We start from the raw sequence: 18912 nt of genomic DNA on the forward strand, positions 1-18912 counted from the left end.
TATAACACCCACTCCTCTCCCCTTATTACATAAGAAATATGCATCAATTTCAATAATTTTATTATTATTAAAATGGCACCGAAAACGGGTAGAGTTAATGTGAACGGCAAGGATGTGAAGGAGTTGCATTTTCGTGGAGTGAGAAAGAGGCCTTGGGGAAAATATGCGGCTGAGATCAGAGATCCAACCAAGAAAACCCGTGTCTGGCTTGGCACCTTCGACACGGCGGAAGAAGCGGCACGAGCCTACGACGCCGCCGCACGTGACTTCCGTGGTCCTAAAGCCAAAACAAACTTCCCTCTCCCTTCCGTTTCCGACAATCTCAACACCCCTAGCCAAAGCAGCACCGTCGAGTCCTCCAGCCGCGACCGTGATCGCGATCATGAATCGCCGCTTCTTGTTGTCTCTGGTTCCTCACCGTTGGACCTTAACTTCGCCCCTTCCGCCGTCACCTTCCCCTTCCACCACCAGCTCACCGCCGTGCCGGCGGAGAACAAGGTTTTGTTCTTCGATGCGGTCCTACGAGGTGGTTTGGTCGGTTCCAGGTTCAATTATAATAATATGGTGGCGGCGAGTGAGTTCCACGTGGCATCAGGGACACAAAGCAATTCAGATTCGTCCTCTGTTATCGATCTGAACCACGATGAGCGTGATCTGAAATCTGCAAGAGTTTTTGATATTGACCTTAACCAACTTCCTCCACAGGAATACGAAGCTTAGAACGATTTAATTCCAAATCTGAACCTCGAGTTTTTAATTTTAATTATAATTATTTTTCAGGATTAAGAAAACATCATCGTCATTGTTTCCCAGTAATTTTTTTTTGCGACAGAGGAACCACCGGTTTCAATATGTTGTTACAAAATTACGAAACTGTTGTCCAGTTTTCTTTTATAATTCTAAAGTACGTAGTTACTATATTTCAGTTGTAATGTTATAAGATCTGCAGGTAAATTTTGGTTATAAAATGAAATGAAAACGGAAAGTTTGGATGTATATGAGTGACTCCATACAAGTAATTTGAATAAAAATGATGAGTTAGGTGTGAAAGCGTAATGGATAGGAACGTAATTGGTGTTGGGTAGTGGGAGGTGTATGATTGATTTTGAGAATCACGTGAAAGGTGGCTCTCTTCAATTTTGGTTACTTACCATTGCTGTGCTGGGTATAATAACCGGATACACCCGGATACACTTTTACATTTTTTGTCACTTCATGTGGTTGGTCGGAAAAAATATATTTAAGTTAAAATTTAATTATTATGTATTTTTTGATTAATCACAAGTATATAATACATGGAATGACACAAAATGTGGAATAACAGATGTGCTATTATAATAACTAGGGGACAGGTGGCCGCCACTTTCGCACCTCCTTACATTCTAATTTCTAAATATCACTTTCTTATAGAAATAATGATAACATGAGGATAAATCATGATATTGAGAAGACATTAATTTATAATTTTGTGATATATGTTATATTCTTATTAATAGAAAGATTTGTATAATAATATATAATTTTTCTAAAAGAAATAATTGATAAGAAATCAAATTATTCATCTATATGTTAATTGTTATTTAATGTGTTGATTTATTAGTCTAAGGTTTTGTTAGATGTTATTAAAACCAAATTTGACTCCTAAGAGTAATAATTGTGGATAGGGATATCCATATAGGATTAGTTATTTTCTTATAGAAAAAAGAAATATTTTTTATAATACCCATGAAGGATTAGTTATATATTCATAGAGTAACCCAAAAATATTTATTCATAAGTTTTACATTGTTATTCTATCATTTATTATTTATGTTAATCATTAGTATCTCTTAAAATAATAATAATACAAAAGAATGATGAGATGCAATTTTTGACATAGGAAATACAAATTTTTCCATCTTTTTTTCACTTTGATTTTTCTTGGTTGAATGTGGTTCTATGTGTGGACTAAGTCATAGTCTAAGGAGTGCTTCAAATGTTACAACCCATATACAATTTTGTATAATTAATGAAGAGACGTATGTATCCTTGGAATATTTAGCATAGTGATATTTTTTTAGTCATTGTTTCGGCATTTTGTGATTATAATGCATAATTCGTTTGTTGACGGGTTCCCTCAAGTGAATTAGGCAGGCCCATCACAACAAGAAATTCAGTAATTTATTTGTCTTAACTAGAGAGTGAACCATAACACAGTACATGCACTCGAATTTATACAAAATATGAAAGCATCATATGAAATCCTTTCTCCCAAAATAACTAATACAGAATAAGATGGTATGAAATGCTTCTTTTAGCATTCGAATTCAATAGCTAAAGATAATTATTTTTTTAATTACGGGCATGTAAGTTGATAGTTGAATATTATATTTTCTTTTCCAGAATATTCTAATAGGTGAGATTGGTACATTTTGATATGAATATTGATGTGAACTACTAAGAGTGGTTTTTTTTTTTTGCCGATCGGTTCTTGTCTGAAACTCAATTAACTGCGGAATATAAATTGTTTATGAATCTTGTATATTTGTGTCACGGTTTTATAATAAATATGAGATGAAATGTATATTAATGTTTGGATAAAAGAAACTGGATAAGGATGAAGGGGAAAGACACCACAAGCAAAGTAGTTTGATAAGTCAATGAGGTTCGTCACAAGGAAGGATCTTGATAAGAATTAAAGGTAAGGCATCACACTAATAGTGATAAGTCTATGAATGCCACAAAAAGAAATTCTTGATAAGTTTTAAGTTTAGGAGCAAAACTCAACTAACAAGGATTTAATCCAAACAAAATTAAAACATATATGGTTGTGGCTAGCCAATATGGCTTCACAAAATAAGCTACAAAATTAAAACATTAAACATGTCTAATTTTTGCGCATAAGACCTAAGGTTGTCTTGGTTCATTGATTCCCCAAAAGAAAATAATAGCCAATGGTTTCACAAGGCAAAAATCACCATAACTTCTAGATTTAAAATGAATCCCACGAACATCTCAATGACTCAAAATAAGGCTACTAGTCATATCTTCCTTTATTTTTTTATCCTTGCAACCAAACTTGGCTTATATGCCTATGTCCAGATTCATTGAATCTCCTGGAGGCAAGTTACATGCAAAATCCATGTAGGGAGGTGGTAATTTCATGTATTGTAATTTCTTACCACCTACCTTAACTGTATATAAGTTTGCTTTTCATTTGACAAGTCATAATCCGTTGTAATTGAATTGAATCATGCATCATCTTAGAAAGGAAGTTACTACACAACTCGATCTCTTACGAAAAGAAATAATTTCATGCCTTACTCCCAAGAAGCAACAACTCATAAAAATTACAAAGACTTATTAAAATAATAAAAATAACTTAAACTATATGTAAGACAAAAGACTCCCACTTTATTAAATACAACTCAATAATGTGATGACCATTTGGCTCACATAAAATATTTTAATGAAAACAATTATATTTTTATAGTAAATTAGTCTACAACTTTTTTATTCATACGAAAATAACACACAACTTGTAAAATTCTAACGATTCAATTACCACCTTGTGAAACATAATATATTCATATATATCTTATAAAAAGAAAATACCTTTATGAGCAGAAAAAAGTATAGACTAATTTGTTGGGGAGTTTTTGCCATTATTCTATTTTTCTTTCGCAATTAGATTATGTTGATTTATCATTTATGCCCCACATAATTTAATCCAATATAAATATTGTCAACTTTAATTATTCAAGTAACACTAATTTTGGTACTAAATCCCTATGTGCCTTAATATAATTGTCATATCATTTTAATCATAACTTTGTTGTTATATGTTTTTGGTACTACTAAGGATATCTCAGTAGAGCTTTATATCATTATACTAATGTTTTGTTAGTAATTTTTTTTTATAACCAAATGTATTCCCTTACCCTTTGCAGTAAGGAACTAATCTTTTTCAGGATTCGTGGATACGCCTTCCAATAAAAGTCGCTCATAAAAATCGAATTATTGTGAAGTATTACACCACTAAATCAATATTTATTGGTGCTATTATATTGTTAACTGGATGTTATGTTATGTGCATCAAATAATTATTGATAATTAAATTTTGCATACTAATTTTGAAGTAGTAAAAAAAATTATGTTTGTTTGAGTAAAACTAATTGTATTTAAACTTACATATAGTTATATATGTATACTTAAATCATGTTTTGTATTTTTTCCCCTTCATTTAATTGCCTAGAGTAACATATAGGTTCCATGGAAACAGATTCAAAATTACATCAATATTTTGTAATTAGTTTTAATATTTATTGAATTTCTTCATTTCCAAATTCTCTAAGTACTCAAAAATAAGTGGTACCTAACCCATTGTGTATTCATACAGATGCAAAATAGGGACAAATTCAAATATGAATAAATTTGGTGACTTAGAGCATCATAATGGTACTATTTTTTTTTTTTTTTTTAAATAGGTCATACTGATTATTTTGTAGTTATTTACACTTTCCAACAATATAAACAACTCAAACCAAAATCATTTTTAATGGTGCAATTTTATTTTTGTTCTTAATCGAGTCCCACAAACCTACTTCATATTTATATTTCTTTCTTATAATAATTTTTTCTATTTTTAATGTTGATTCCCAACTTTAAGAATGATGTTTATTTAGCTTACCGTTGCGAAATAAGAACAATAACAACTCATTTTCGATGATGAACTTGGATGAAGAACATGATTATTTTGCTACGAACGATTTTTTATTACCATTGTGGGTGCTCTTACACAAGTCTAAATGGTGTATTACCATAAAGTAGATCTCATTATGTCCCAAATTTTGTGTACTACATCAATCATAATTAAATAAAAAGAGAAAAAATAGTATATGTTTAATTTTTCTAATTGATATAACATATTTTATTTAATAAATAATAAGATTTAGGAAAACAAATCCTTATTCATATTCATATTAGTAGTCTTCAATTGGTAGACAAGAAACATAATGAAAGGAGAGAAGTTTAAGAGAAAAATTATTTTTCTTTGATTTAGTTGAAAAGAGAGTGTAAAAAGAGATAGTAAAAAATGAAGTGTAATCTATCAAATTTTTTCCTTGTCTCATGTGAAGAAAAATAGGAGAGGAAGAGTGAGAGAATAAAATGGGAGAAGAAGAGTGAGAGAGTAGATGATTTCTATTATCTATCTATATAATAAGAGAACACAAAACTTCATTCAACCCATGGAGCACTAAAGAGAATAATGAATGAGGGCGGCTGCTTGGAGTAGACAAAGAACAAAGATAATCATGTATTCTTGTATTTAGTTAATTAAACTTCGTAAAATAATATAAAAATATTAAATTATATTATTATAACTAGTGTATACAGGCATTTCGTGCCAGTCGGTGAATACTTTGTGATACTACATATTCAATTTTTATATATTTCGTTTTTTGAATTAAAATGTATTTTTTGTGTTCGGTGTATTTTATATTATACTTTTGTGTTTATGATAATGTTAAATTTAAGGTGAGATATGTGGTTAATTAATATATTGGTGGGAGTTGTTTAGGATTATATAGTTTTTTTGTAAAAATTAAATAATGTTAAGGACAATAAAGGAAATGAAAATTACACTATAAGGAAAGTTATTTCAAGTTTTAAGTTTATATATAGTATTGATATATATTTTAATTAAATTAGATAAGGAGATCAAGTAAAATAGGAATAGAGATATTGATAATAGATAATGTTGAATGTGGCCATAATGGTGCAGATTGCGGAACCCATCTAGATTGCAAGTGTTATTATGCAAGGGAACATCTGTGGGACCCACTTCAACGTCTAATGTAATATCTCTTCGCCTGCATCTCGATTGGGTTCAAGTGTTTGATTTATTGTTCAATTTAGTGTGTCCATACAATCAGAAAATCTTATTTAATTAAAAGTAAAAATTATAACAACATAAATTAATATTTGTACATTATTTTATGAAATTTGATTAATTTGGTATATGAGGACAATAATATCTTGGGATAGATCATCCTTTTCCCTCTTCAATAGCTTTCGGTTGGCCCCTTCCTCCTACTCCCACCCCTTCTCTAACTTCAGTGTTTTCTTTTGCATTTTTCATCACTATATTGTAACCTATCACTTTTGTTTTCAGCACTGATTTTTGTATTAATAGTGTTGTGCTTGTTATTTTGTATTAGAACAACTGTCAACAACTTCTTTTTTACTAAAAACTATTGATAAATAGCATGTTTGGGTTCTGAGTTCAAAAATAAGTGAGGATTTTGTTATCCAAAACAAAAAACCGAATATCATAGGGACCGATTATTGTAATCAATATAATTTATTTATTTGATTTTTTAATAATAAAAGTTGTGTCCCACGAGCGATTTTTTTTCAATCTTTAAATGATATTTTACTCCAAGTAGAGCATAGTGATGAGGAAATGCTACGCATATGGATGATAGAAGAATGAATAGTGGTAGTAATAATAAAATGATTGGAAAAGTTGAGTGCAGCGAAGAGAAAGAAAAGGAAAAGAAAAACGAAAGAAGGGTAGCTGAGTGAGACAAGGTGACGTGTCGGACAGAGACAGACAACAACGCCGGCGATTTTGCGTAGAAAATCATAAATCATATGTGGGACCTAATGTCATGGTGCTGCACATGGTTCGGTCCCTTTTTTGTATTGGACACAAGAGATATAAAAAGACTGTGTGAATTCAAAAGAAAATGAATAATAGCCGTAGTTAGGTGTGGCTAAAGTTCAGGTTTCGTATGAGCTTTGGTGCCTACAAAGTTAGTAATATACCAGTTACATGGCCATGCATATAGGGATATTCATATTTAATAATTATTGATTCTTAAACGATATTGTATATTATTTTATTTAAATGATTTTTATGTTTGGATTATTGGTTGGAAAATTTATTAGTGGTGTACTCATGATGTAACAAATTTAAATTTTAAGGATTTTTGACAATAACAACCAAGACTTAATCATCTATTGAATTATTGCAAGCACTACTTGGAATGTTTGTCATGAAATGAAATATTGCCCTTATTGTAGCTCCCCATTTTGGAGTGGCTATAATGTTACTTTATTATTTTTTTATTTTCACTCTCGAAGATTTAAATATAAGCAACCAATTGCCACATGGACAGTCCAATAATACTAGAAAGTAGTTCATCAATTATGGAGATAGTAAATTAATCCTTTACCATGACTTATAATTAAGACAGAAGCATGGAGTTCAATCTTTCTTACATATTAATCTAATCAATAAGAGCATGGGCTTGCGGAGGTGGGTCTATTAATTAAGGCTTTAGGGGCCACGACTTTAAAGAAATAAATCATGCCATATATAATATTACACCCAATTTATAAGTAAATGACCCCACATAAGGAAGGGCAAGGTACATAGTTGAGAAATATTCTAATTTACATATTTTTCAAGTTGAGTTATGCTAATTATGAGTGATTGATCTATAGCTTCAACATTTAAATAATCATTTTACAAAAGTGAATATTGGGTAGCTTTTTTATGTAGCATGCTTATATTGGAGAAAATCGGTTTGTATATTTAATAAGGAAAAGATATTTCAATTTGTTCAATCTATCATTTATTAAGAAAAAGGCCAAAAAAGCAGGAGCAATAAACAATTAGGAAAGAAGATGCAATAAAGGAGGAATTAATCATTCATCATATAACTCTAAACAAATCTGAATGATAAGTTCATTGGACCATTGAGGAATGTCTTCTTAACTATATATTCATGACTTAATGAGACAAAACCTACCATGTTATGCAAGTTTCCCATCAAACAAAAAACTTTTGTATATAAGGTAATGGGATATGGCAATTGGCAAACACATAAATGGTCCCCTCTTTATTTTTCTTATGGTAAAATAACAATAAAAAATTATGGAGTAAGTAGTTCATCACATGAATCACTATATCGAGCAATAATCATGTTATGCTTCTCACCCTTCAAGTTGAAATAAACATGCCTGTGAAAAATAGAGCCAGCCATTTTATATATACAAATATGATATATAAAGCTATAAATACCTTTGTAATAGAATGAACTCCAGCTTAATCAGAACAAAATTGCATGTGAGAGGAAGAAAATAATGTTGCAAAGCAGAGTGTAAATGGGTTCAATCCATTAGGTCATATAAAGGGAGCTTAGGTTGATTTTTTTATGACACTTTTAATTTCAGTCATTTTTTGCCTAATCTATTTGGCCCATCGCTCTATAACTTATATACTTTTTTATTTATAAAAGTCATTCATTAGCCTTGACATTTTGGTGAATTTAGGACTATTTTAATGCCAATGCTATTTATTTATAATCTTAAAAACTTATTTTCAGCATTTATTTTATAGAAGTTTTAAAAAATTGTGAAAATAAATTAGTATGTATTGTCATTATCAATAAAAAAACAAATAAAGAATAAAAACAAATTAATCAACCTTTTAAGTACTAACAATATGTTGTTCTAATGGTATAAAATCCTACTAGATCCTAAGGTATACTAAAAATGTCATGATTTTGATTTATGTGACTGATATTTATTGAAAAGAACAATTACATATCCAAAAAGTATTAATTATTTACTCGTAAAATGAGTTTGTGTAATCGCTTATACAAAAAAAGAGACTTGGAAAAGGGAAAAAGTATTTTATTTTAGACTGTTAATATTCATTCCGAAATCTAACCAGTTAGTCCTTTAGTTAAGCAACGTTGGAATCCATTCATGTTTGCAAATCTTGAAAAATTGGGTCCTAGGACCACAGAATCTGTGAGTTGAAAATTGTTTCAAAATTTATATATATTTATATCAACCAGACACAGCCTCCCACCAGCCGACAGAGACGCTTTCTCATACTTTATGATAAAAGAAAGATAAGCCCATTATAGTGGGTGTTTAATTATAGGAAGGTGTTTGTCACATTTGATTTTATTGAATTTTTCGTCATATCTTGATTAAACTATTTATTAGGTAAGTGCAACCAAGTTATGCTATAAAAAATTAAGACTTATTGGTATTAGAATTGAATATCATCTATAGACAAATTTGGAATTTGATTTAAATTGGAACAATTAGTAAGATAGGCTTGAATACTTGAGTTATTGAGATTCTAGATGAAGGTGTAAAATATGAAGAAAATACAAGGGGGTGATAAATTTCAAAACTTCAAATTGTTAATTTTATTTAAACTAGAGGTATATTTTATTATATTGTCTAGTCTCCTGTTAATATAGAGAATTTGTTTGGTTGGTGTTAGATTGTACAATATCAACCAATTAGTTTTTTTTTACCAACTTTAAAAATCAAATTGATTTAGATTAGAACGACACTTATCAAATATATACATGAACAGATTCTAATTAGAGTAAAAGTTGTATGCCACCTCACAATGTATGTGTATAACTTTTTACCTTGTTAGTGTATACATTTTATATTATTCTAATTATGAATACTAGCGTATTAACATGCACTGTCGTGCCTGTCAACCCGCTTTCCTATCGTTTGTAATGTATAGTTTGTATTTTGTAAATTCAAATATAATTGTTTGCGCTAAATTTACGGTTGAATTTATTCAATTGGTCTAATATTCAATATTTTAAATACACTTTTAAAATAAGAAGATAATAAGAAAATAATATTATATTGGTTTTTAATAGAAATAAAAAGATATTGAGTACAAAATAGAAAAACACAAATTACACCATGATAGGTGGTTATTTTGTATTTTTCCTTTATTAATAGTATAGATAACCAATTCAAATCATTCCAAATGTTATTTATTTTCCTAGGACACTTTTTCCAATCCTAGAAATCCACTCTATATGGTTCTGGTAGCACATTTTCTGTCACAAACAATAAGTTATGTGTCATTTTTATTGACCGGTTAGCAAAATATTTTATTATTAAATTTTAAACTTAAATATATGTTTTCTAACTAATTAGAGGAAGTGTCACATTAAATTACACACTTTTATAATACAATATATGTTGACCCATAGTGCAAATAGGATTACATATTTTCAATGTCTTATTTATTATTCTGAACCAATTATATATTATCATATAAATAAATAAATAAATTAAAATCAAAAGACAAACATCCTTATCAATTGGGTCTGAGAACGAGGTATCAAAATCTTAGTCCATCTGGTGCATTCCATGTGGGCCCAGTCAACTAAGCCATCCCCACTATTATCATCAACACGATATGACATTACATAACGCACATACATCAAAATAATCATGATGGTGCATCATCCAAGTAGCCATACATCTATTGATTAAAATATAGAAAATGATATATCTTCTTATTATATTCTCCTACTCATAATAAGATGATATATGTCATAATAAGATATTTTAATTATTAATGATTGGATTACAAATGTTATGTATCACTTTTTATGATAGGATGATTAATATGAGGATTTAGTACGAGGATATAATAATCTTTAGTAGTAATCAATTAATAATTCTTTTTAGTAAAATAATAGATTTCAAAAAGAACGGCGGTGGTTCACAAAATGGTCCTTAAACCAATGAATGTTCAAAACGACATGGTGCGCCGTCGCAGTCAATGGGTAATGATGTCGGCGAACGGCGCCACCTAAGGTACCACAAAACAATAGTGACAACATTTATAAAAGAAAAGAAAATTAAATTCAACAGTGACAATGACGAAGGCAGGACCATATACCAACGCTCTCTTTCTTATTTTAGTGTAATATTTATCCAGCTTTGATTTTATAGAAAATAATTTGAGGAGGAGATATTTAATCTAAATTTAATTTGACAAAGAAAGAGTAACAGTTTTGTTGAACTGTGAAAGGAGAGATAGGGTTGGCGTGTATTACAGGTGGTGGGGTGGTTTAACACTTTTGCAGCCTTGCGTCCTTTTGTCACTCAACTGTGTGCTATAATACTTTTTTGACAATTGGGTTTTAGTGCCCCTAGGGGTAAAAACATGTCATGCAGTATACCAGGGTCCTATTATCTGTCTATAATAAGTTAGGTTAGGTCAGACCCTGACTTTTTTGAAAAGCATATTTAGTTTATCAGGTTAGACTTTATGTCATTCAAAAGACATATTAAACCTAACAAGCTGATGTATTTAGTTATATTATGTAATATTGTTCCTATTATATAATTTTAATATATATGTAATTTTAATATATAAATGCATACAAAAATATAATTTAATTTTTAGGATTATAAGAGTCTGGTTAAAAGTAGACATATTAACACATTTAAATATAACATATTGATCTATTTCAAGATAATATAGTATAATATGCCTTTAAAGATGCTAATAGGTCATGTCAAACATTTAAACAGGTCAAACCTAAGCTTGAATTTTTTTAAACAGATTAACATGTTAGGCTCAAACTCCTATATGTTATATAGGTTCGGCTTGTTTAAGGCAAAATCTAATCTGACCATGTGATGTTTACTCCCTTTAATACAATACACAATAATAAGATAACGCTACCTATATATATATATATATATAGTTACCTACTTAATTTCATACTTAAATACTTTTTATTGTTTAAGTATATAGTTACCTACTTAATTTCATACTTAAATACTTTTTATTGTTTAAGTATAGTAGTAGTGTACAATATTAAGTCATTGATTAATGATGATACCCAAACTTTTTTTTTCCCATTTTACACCACCAGATATAGAGGTACATGTGTCATATTTCTTTAATGGTAACGCATTACTTCACCTAAAAACTAATCTTATTTATGTTGTGTGCAGCTGGCTACAAGAAATTACTATACCCTTAGAAACCAATAATTTTATAATTTATTCAAAATTAATTATTTAATTGTGTTTAACACCATAATCAACAACTACCTGCAAATTTATCTCCTTTTTTATGATAATATGATCTCAGAATTTAATTAATGATATTCTTAAAGTTCCACCAACATGCTAGCTTGAATATATATCTCATTTGATTTATTAACACACAAACTTACATAAAAATCAACTTTAAAATGTAAAACATGACAACAACTATACATACAAATAAAATATTATGTATTTACGTGTATGTATATTTAACATAACAGTAGAATTATATAAATAATTAAAAATAGTGAGAGAGAATAGACAATTGGTGTAACAGTGTGAGGACCATTTCCAAACTTTTAGTTATCACTGTTTGGCAATAATAACTAACAAGGCAAAAGGAGAATTCTGAAAAGTTAAATAAAAGATTAATAAATAAAATCTGACAGCTTATCTGTCACTTCAAGAAATCTTTTCACTTCAGTAAAGTATACGTTTCTTTTCCTCGTGTCAATTTGATTCAAAAGAAGTGGTAAGCAAAAAACTGATGTGAGCCAAATGGGAACATTTTTCAGTTCCATTTAATAAGGTGGAGTCTTATATGATTAAGTTATTTTTAATAAAATCTTTGTAATTCTTACCGGTGGTTGCTTCTTGTGGAAAAGAGACCATGTCGTGTGGTAACTATTTTTTTTAAGAAAGGGAATGCTTCAATTCAATTACAAAGAATTGTGACTTACTAAATGCAGAGGATATCCGAATATAATCAAGGTAGATGATAAAAAATTAAAATACATAAAATTACCATATTCCATATAGGAATCTGGACATTGGCATATAAGTCAAGTTTGGTTGCGAGGATAAAAATTAAAGGAAGATATAACTAGTTGTCTTATTTGAAGTTATAAAGATATTCATGAGTTTCGTTTCAAATTCTGAAGTTATGGCGATTCTTGACTTGTAAGACTATTAGCTATTATTTCCTTTTAGGGAATCAATGAACTAAGACAACCTTTATGTCTTATGCGCACGATTAGACATCGACTTACATTGAGAAATAAATTTGTTTGGTTTAAATCCTTATTAGTTGATCGTTGCTCTAACACTTAGAATTTATCAACGATCCCCGTTGTGGCGTTATAGGCTTATCATTATTGGTGTAGTACTGTACCTTTAGTTCTTATCAATGATCATTCTTATGGCGAACTTCCTTAGCTTATCAAGTTACTTTGCTTATGCGAGTTATACATTTTCTTTTATCTAAATATAAAAATAAAAATACAAAGATATGTACAAATTGTGTCTTACATTAAACCGTACACATTTATATACTTTTAATCTCATATTTATCATAAATTAGTGACACAAATATAAAAGTTCATAAACAATTTAAATTCCGCAAATTGATTGAGTCACATACAAGAATGATTGGTAAAGAAAGCTGAGAGGTTCACATAAAAAAACAGGGAAGTATATGTTTATTTTGTAAGCGTATGTTCATTTGAAAATAATTATGAGTGGAGAAGAAATATTCATAGGACACATACCAAAGCCTAAATAATTTTATGCAATAAAATCTTCGTTACAGTCTAATAGTTGTACTATATTAATAAATGTTTTGCCAATTGCCACTACTAGTTTCTTTTTGCATTTTTTATCGTGGTCAATAATTATATATTAAGTAAATGAATTATAAATAAAAAGGAGAAGTGGCAAAGAATGTAATTAAAATATGTTATTCAATTAAATAGAAAAGTCATGAAAACACAATATTACTTTGTGTCACTTGGTTGGACAGAGGAAGAGAAACCTAAGTAAAGCAAAGACCAAATAATGTTTAGGATTTTCCCAATGTTTTAACTTACTATTCCATTTTTTTAACATTCTATATTCCACTTTCTGATTATAAACTTGTTTTTATTCCTCATTTTTAATATGCATTAAGTGATATTACTTTTGTCAAATTATGTGCATCACTTTATATATCCAAAAATTAAATATGGAACAACAAGAGTAAAACTCATGAACAAACCCACCCCACCTAAATACCGAAACAATAAAAGATGTTGGTTGTAGTATATTTTAATGGTAAGTAGTAAAGTGCAAAACGGATCACGCACCTAGTATAGCAAGTGGGTCTAAGCTAGGTTGAAATTACCATTACCATTACCATACGCTGCTAAAATGAAAGAATCATATCTCTGACAAGAAAAGAAGTGCATCATCATGCTCATTCCCACACGCTCGCTTCTCAAAACCCCAAGTAAAATAACCCTTCTCCATCCAATCGCGTGTAAACCACTCGCGGCAACTCATGTCTTTGTTTCTCAAAGGTGGTCCAAAGCGGCATCAACAGTTGTGATACCACGCCACTCAACATTTCCCAAAACGACACATAAGATTTTGTTGTATGTGAAACATTACATAACAATTATTTCAAAAATGACAAAACATGAATGATTAGATGTTGTATAATAATGCATTAAAACTATGAGTACATAATGAATTATGGAAGTATGTATACAAGTATAGCCTAAATAAGAGGGTGAATATATTGAAAAGATAACGTATATACAATGTTTTTAAATTTTTCTAAGGTTAGATAAGACCAACACATAGGTACTCCAATATTAGCTCCCTGATAATACAATGATAATGAGTAACGCTAAATAAAACATAAGCATCATAAGTAGGTTAAAAAGGGTAGATATTAATTAGAGACACGACGGAGTGAAAAACGACGCCGTCAAACAGTACAAAACAAAAACATCTCATGACTTCACGTTGCACTAACATTGTTCATTCTTCAAAGCCAAAACGGTGGAGGTTCATTCAGATCAATGGGTATGCCACGTCGAACGAGTCCCATATACGACGCCGTCTCTGAACTCTCACCAAGCTGGGTTCCGCCACCAACAGCAACCCTGTGGTGGTGAAGCGGCGGCGGCGGAGGAAGAAAAGGTAAGGGATCAACACCGGTATGAAGAAAATCAGTGAGAAAAGGTGCACGAGAATGAACTACAGATGAAGGAACGTTAAGGTCAAGGCAGAGTCCAGGAGGGGGTAACGGTGGCGGAGGAAAGTTGGTCTTGGCCTTAGCACCACGGAGGGAACGAGCGGCGCCGTCGTAAGCAAGTGCAGCTTCTTGAGGAGTATCAAAGGTTCCTAACCAAACACGTGTCTTCTTCCAAGGATCGCGTATCTCAGCAGCGTAGCGACCCCATGGTCTCTTTCTAACTCCTCTGTAGTGTCCCTCACGTGATGTAGAAGAAGATGAAGCCATCAACATAACATCTCACACAAGTTAATGAATGGAAGTGAAGAAATATAAATGCATGCTTTTCATATAAGACGTTGATTTTCATCATGGTTTCGTTTCTTTCATCTGATGGCTGAGAACAAGTGATGGAAGATATTGAAACATGGTGGGGCCCAGTTATGAGAGCCGCCTCAGGGGGCGCCGTGAATGACGTAAGCCCTATTGATGCTCTGAAGGTGTAGCTGAGCGTAGATATTTGGGTTTGAATCTAATATCGATGTATTGTCACCGTTATTATATTATCCATCATTTATTATAATATTTTTTAAAAGGTCAATATAATATTAAATATGACTTGTAGATAATAAAATGATAACATATAAACTTATATATATCTCAGCATATATTTTAACTCTTTAAGTACATATAACTCTTTAAATATGACTTGTAGATAATAAAATGTTATATTCTCCTATTATATCATTCTTCAAGTACATATATCATTTGTAAATCAATCTTTACTAAATAAAATATCACTTATAATATATGTTATTTTTATGAGTAGAAAAATTAATCAAAAAATTTAGTAGAATGATATATCATCTTCCTTATTTATAATCATTGTTTTGTTTTTTGGGTTGTGAGATATATATAGATAGAGAAAAGGGGTAAGTGAATTGTGAGAATAGTGGCATGGGAATTTGAGATGAGATAATGAAAGGGAAAGGGTGTGTGATTAGGGTACTTGGGGTGAGGTGTCGGAGTTTGATTGGAAGGGAAAGAAAGTGGGGTTGGGGTTGGTGCAGTGACAGAGACTCCCACGTGGAAGAGTGTCTGAGTAGCATGGAACAGGTGGGAGTTGGGTCACATTGAGAAGACAATATGGGATGCTTTCTTTGACTCTATTTTGTTCTCTCTCAATTTAAACACTACTACCTTCTTTTTAATCTATTTTTCTTTCAGTGCTCACCACATACCCTTTATTAATTTGGTTTCATAAAATTTTGAAAAACTTAAAATTATTCCTAACAAAATCAAAATCAAAGTGGAAACATACTAGGTCCGATGAGACTTTCCTTTAAATAGGTCAAACCTATATAGCATATAGGAGTTTACGCTTGACTGCTTGAAAAAAATTCAAAATCTAAGTTTGACATGTTTAAAAATCTGGACTGATCTGTTAGCTAGTTTAAAAGTCTGTTATACTATATAATCTTGAAATAAATCATGATGTATATATTTAAATATGTTAATATTTCTATTTTTAATTAGACTTTTCTAACCCCAACAATTAAATTATATTTTTGTATACATTTTTATATTATAATTGTATAATATAATATATTACTGAATATATCTAATAGATTGACATGTTATGCTTAATAAACTTTTTAGATGATCTAAAAATTGGATTATTAAAGTAAATAGACTTTTTAAAAAACATGTTTGTTCCCTTTCTTTTTAAAACATGTTTGTTCCACACAATTTTTTCTTTTTTTACGATAAGAGATATAAAAAGAGACTTGGGGATATGATTGTTAATGGGGTGAGCTAGTCTCCAATATTTGACTCATATTATAACATGAGATATTAAAAATATTAAAACTTTCCTTTAATTTTCTTAAATAAATAAAGAAAAAACTTATACTTACAGAATAATTCATTTCATTGTCAATGGGATAGTGTAAAAAGGGAGAAATCCAAAATGAAATGTAGTGAAGAGAATGTAAAAATATCATTGGGTGATAGAGGGGAGATACTGAGATAGTATTAATTAACAATAAAAGAATAGACTACCATGGTCCATATGGAAAGATATCATTTTGTGGATGGGTTGTGTGGGACAAAGATCACGTGTCATCATTCATATTTCATTTCCTGTTCCGATCTAATAAGAAAGTAATATTTAACTAAAAAGAAAAATTCTAAAAATCTAAAATAACATATTTATATTATTTAGAGAAAATTCATTAGTTAAAACATATTCATTTTAAGACAGATGATTCATATTCGAGTTGTCTGATGCTATGGGACTTGTGAATGTAATAAAAGTATGGTCTTGGGAAAGGTTAAATTAAAATGTTATGGATGGTGTTTTGTTTTCATTCTCATATACTTGGTGTAATGCATCTGAGAATTGCTTACATCGTTTTATTGGTTGTGCATCCTATTTTCTTTCTTATGTCCTCTCATAATGAAATTGACCTTATAAAAATTGTTTTTCCTCAATTATAAAGTTCTCTGGAACTCTATTCAACCCGGTTGAATATCGTCTAGTTTGTTTTATTATTATTAATTTACATAAATTTAATCATTATTCGCTTGAAAGTTATAAAGAGTTTTACTCAAGACCGTGTGGCCAGTTATCCTAAATAGTATAATTCTTAAGGATTAAGTATCAAATAATTGCATAAGAAAAATTGATTCCAGGAAAAAACATGTTAGTATCATATTTGAATAAAATAAACTTTCATTAAAAATAACACACAAGCTATACATTTAATAAAATTGGGCATTGTGTAGAGTGCACCAAAACTGTGTGATGTAAAGAGTAAAGACAAAATCACCTAGTGATGTCATGTTAATAATAAAATAAAAAGGGGTTCAGATTTCAAGTTAAATTATGAAAACGAGAAAAACGAAGAAATTTGAAATTTATGAATGACAAGAGTTGAGGGATTCAGGTTTCAGAATTCAGAGTTTGACCACAGTGTATATGCCCACATATCACGTGAACCCCAATTACTTTACTTTTACTTTAATTAAAATGAATAATTGATAATATAATAACATTATATACATCTTTACATTAATAATAATGCACAAATATTATAATCATAAATTTAATATAATCTTGCATAATAATAATTATTTAAGTAATTATACAGATAAATAAAATCCGAGGAAGGAGTTCACTGACATGTGAAAATCTTATATTTATTTATTAAGGTATTCTATTCTTGACCTCGTGCAGAGTAGAAAGCCATATATTGTTGGGTGGTTCCATTTTTGGACTATATTCTTATTTAATAATGAATATAGTACTATTAAGAAGACACGTGTGTGATATAAATACAAGTTTTCTATATATGTTTTTGAAACTTGCGTTTTGATTTCACTTTCGATGAATAGGACAGCAACTTTTTTAAACTTCCCTTTTGTTTGTGCTGTTAGATGTTTCGGATGAATGGGAGACAGACACGTAGCTAATAGGCTCAAGTCTCTACTACTCTACAATGATATTCTATTGGAGGGTGCAGATCTCTTATATTATAATGAGTGTCATTCTATGTGTCATGAACTTATTATTGATTGAAAAAAATATATTTAAGTTAAAATTTAATTATTAAGTATTTTTCTGACTAATTATTGCTTATATCACATATTATAGGATATAATATATGTTCTTCAATTGTATTACTATGTAACTTATACTTGCACTTTATTACATCTATTTACAAGAAAGAAACATTATTTTGCTTTATTAGTTATTGCTAATAACATTGGTTAAGAATGTAAAAGTTCTTATATTAAGTTAGCGGAATTAATTTATATGAATTTTTTTTTAATTATTTAGTAAATATCTTTACCATTCTTGTTAGCAAACCTAATTTTATTTTGTGATATCCATGTCTCAGTTATTGCAAAAAGCTGCATGGAACTACTATATATGCCTAAAATTTGATTAAATTTTACAATATTGATAGCTATGTATTAATTTTTTTGAAAAAAAAAGTTATTCGACCTTTTACTTTAACATAGTAAACAATTATTTACAAGCCTCCACTCATTTCAAATTCTTATACAGTATATATATA

The 18912-nt window shown here is 29.8% G+C and overlaps 2 protein-coding genes across 2 annotated transcripts; one reads left to right on the plus strand and one right to left on the minus strand.

The window, feature by feature from the left end:
- Positions 1–925, plus strand: LOC109334927 (ethylene-responsive transcription factor 4-like). The gene has a single exon (XM_019570940.1). The coding sequence runs from the start codon at positions 73–75 to the stop codon at positions 718–720; it is 648 nt and encodes a 215-aa protein (XP_019426485.1). The 5' UTR covers positions 1–72; the 3' UTR covers positions 721–925.
- LOC109333809 (ethylene-responsive transcription factor 12-like) lies at positions 14404–15260 on the minus strand. The gene has a single exon (XM_019569383.1). It carries the CDS (start codon positions 15122–15124, stop codon positions 14642–14644), a length of 483 nt encoding a protein of 160 aa, XP_019424928.1. The 5' UTR covers positions 15125–15260; the 3' UTR covers positions 14404–14641.

The sequence above is a fragment of the Lupinus angustifolius genome, chromosome LG19, assembly GCF_001865875.1.
Source record: "Lupinus angustifolius cultivar Tanjil chromosome LG19, LupAngTanjil_v1.0, whole genome shotgun sequence".
NCBI lineage: Eukaryota > Viridiplantae > Streptophyta > Magnoliopsida > Fabales > Fabaceae > Lupinus > Lupinus angustifolius.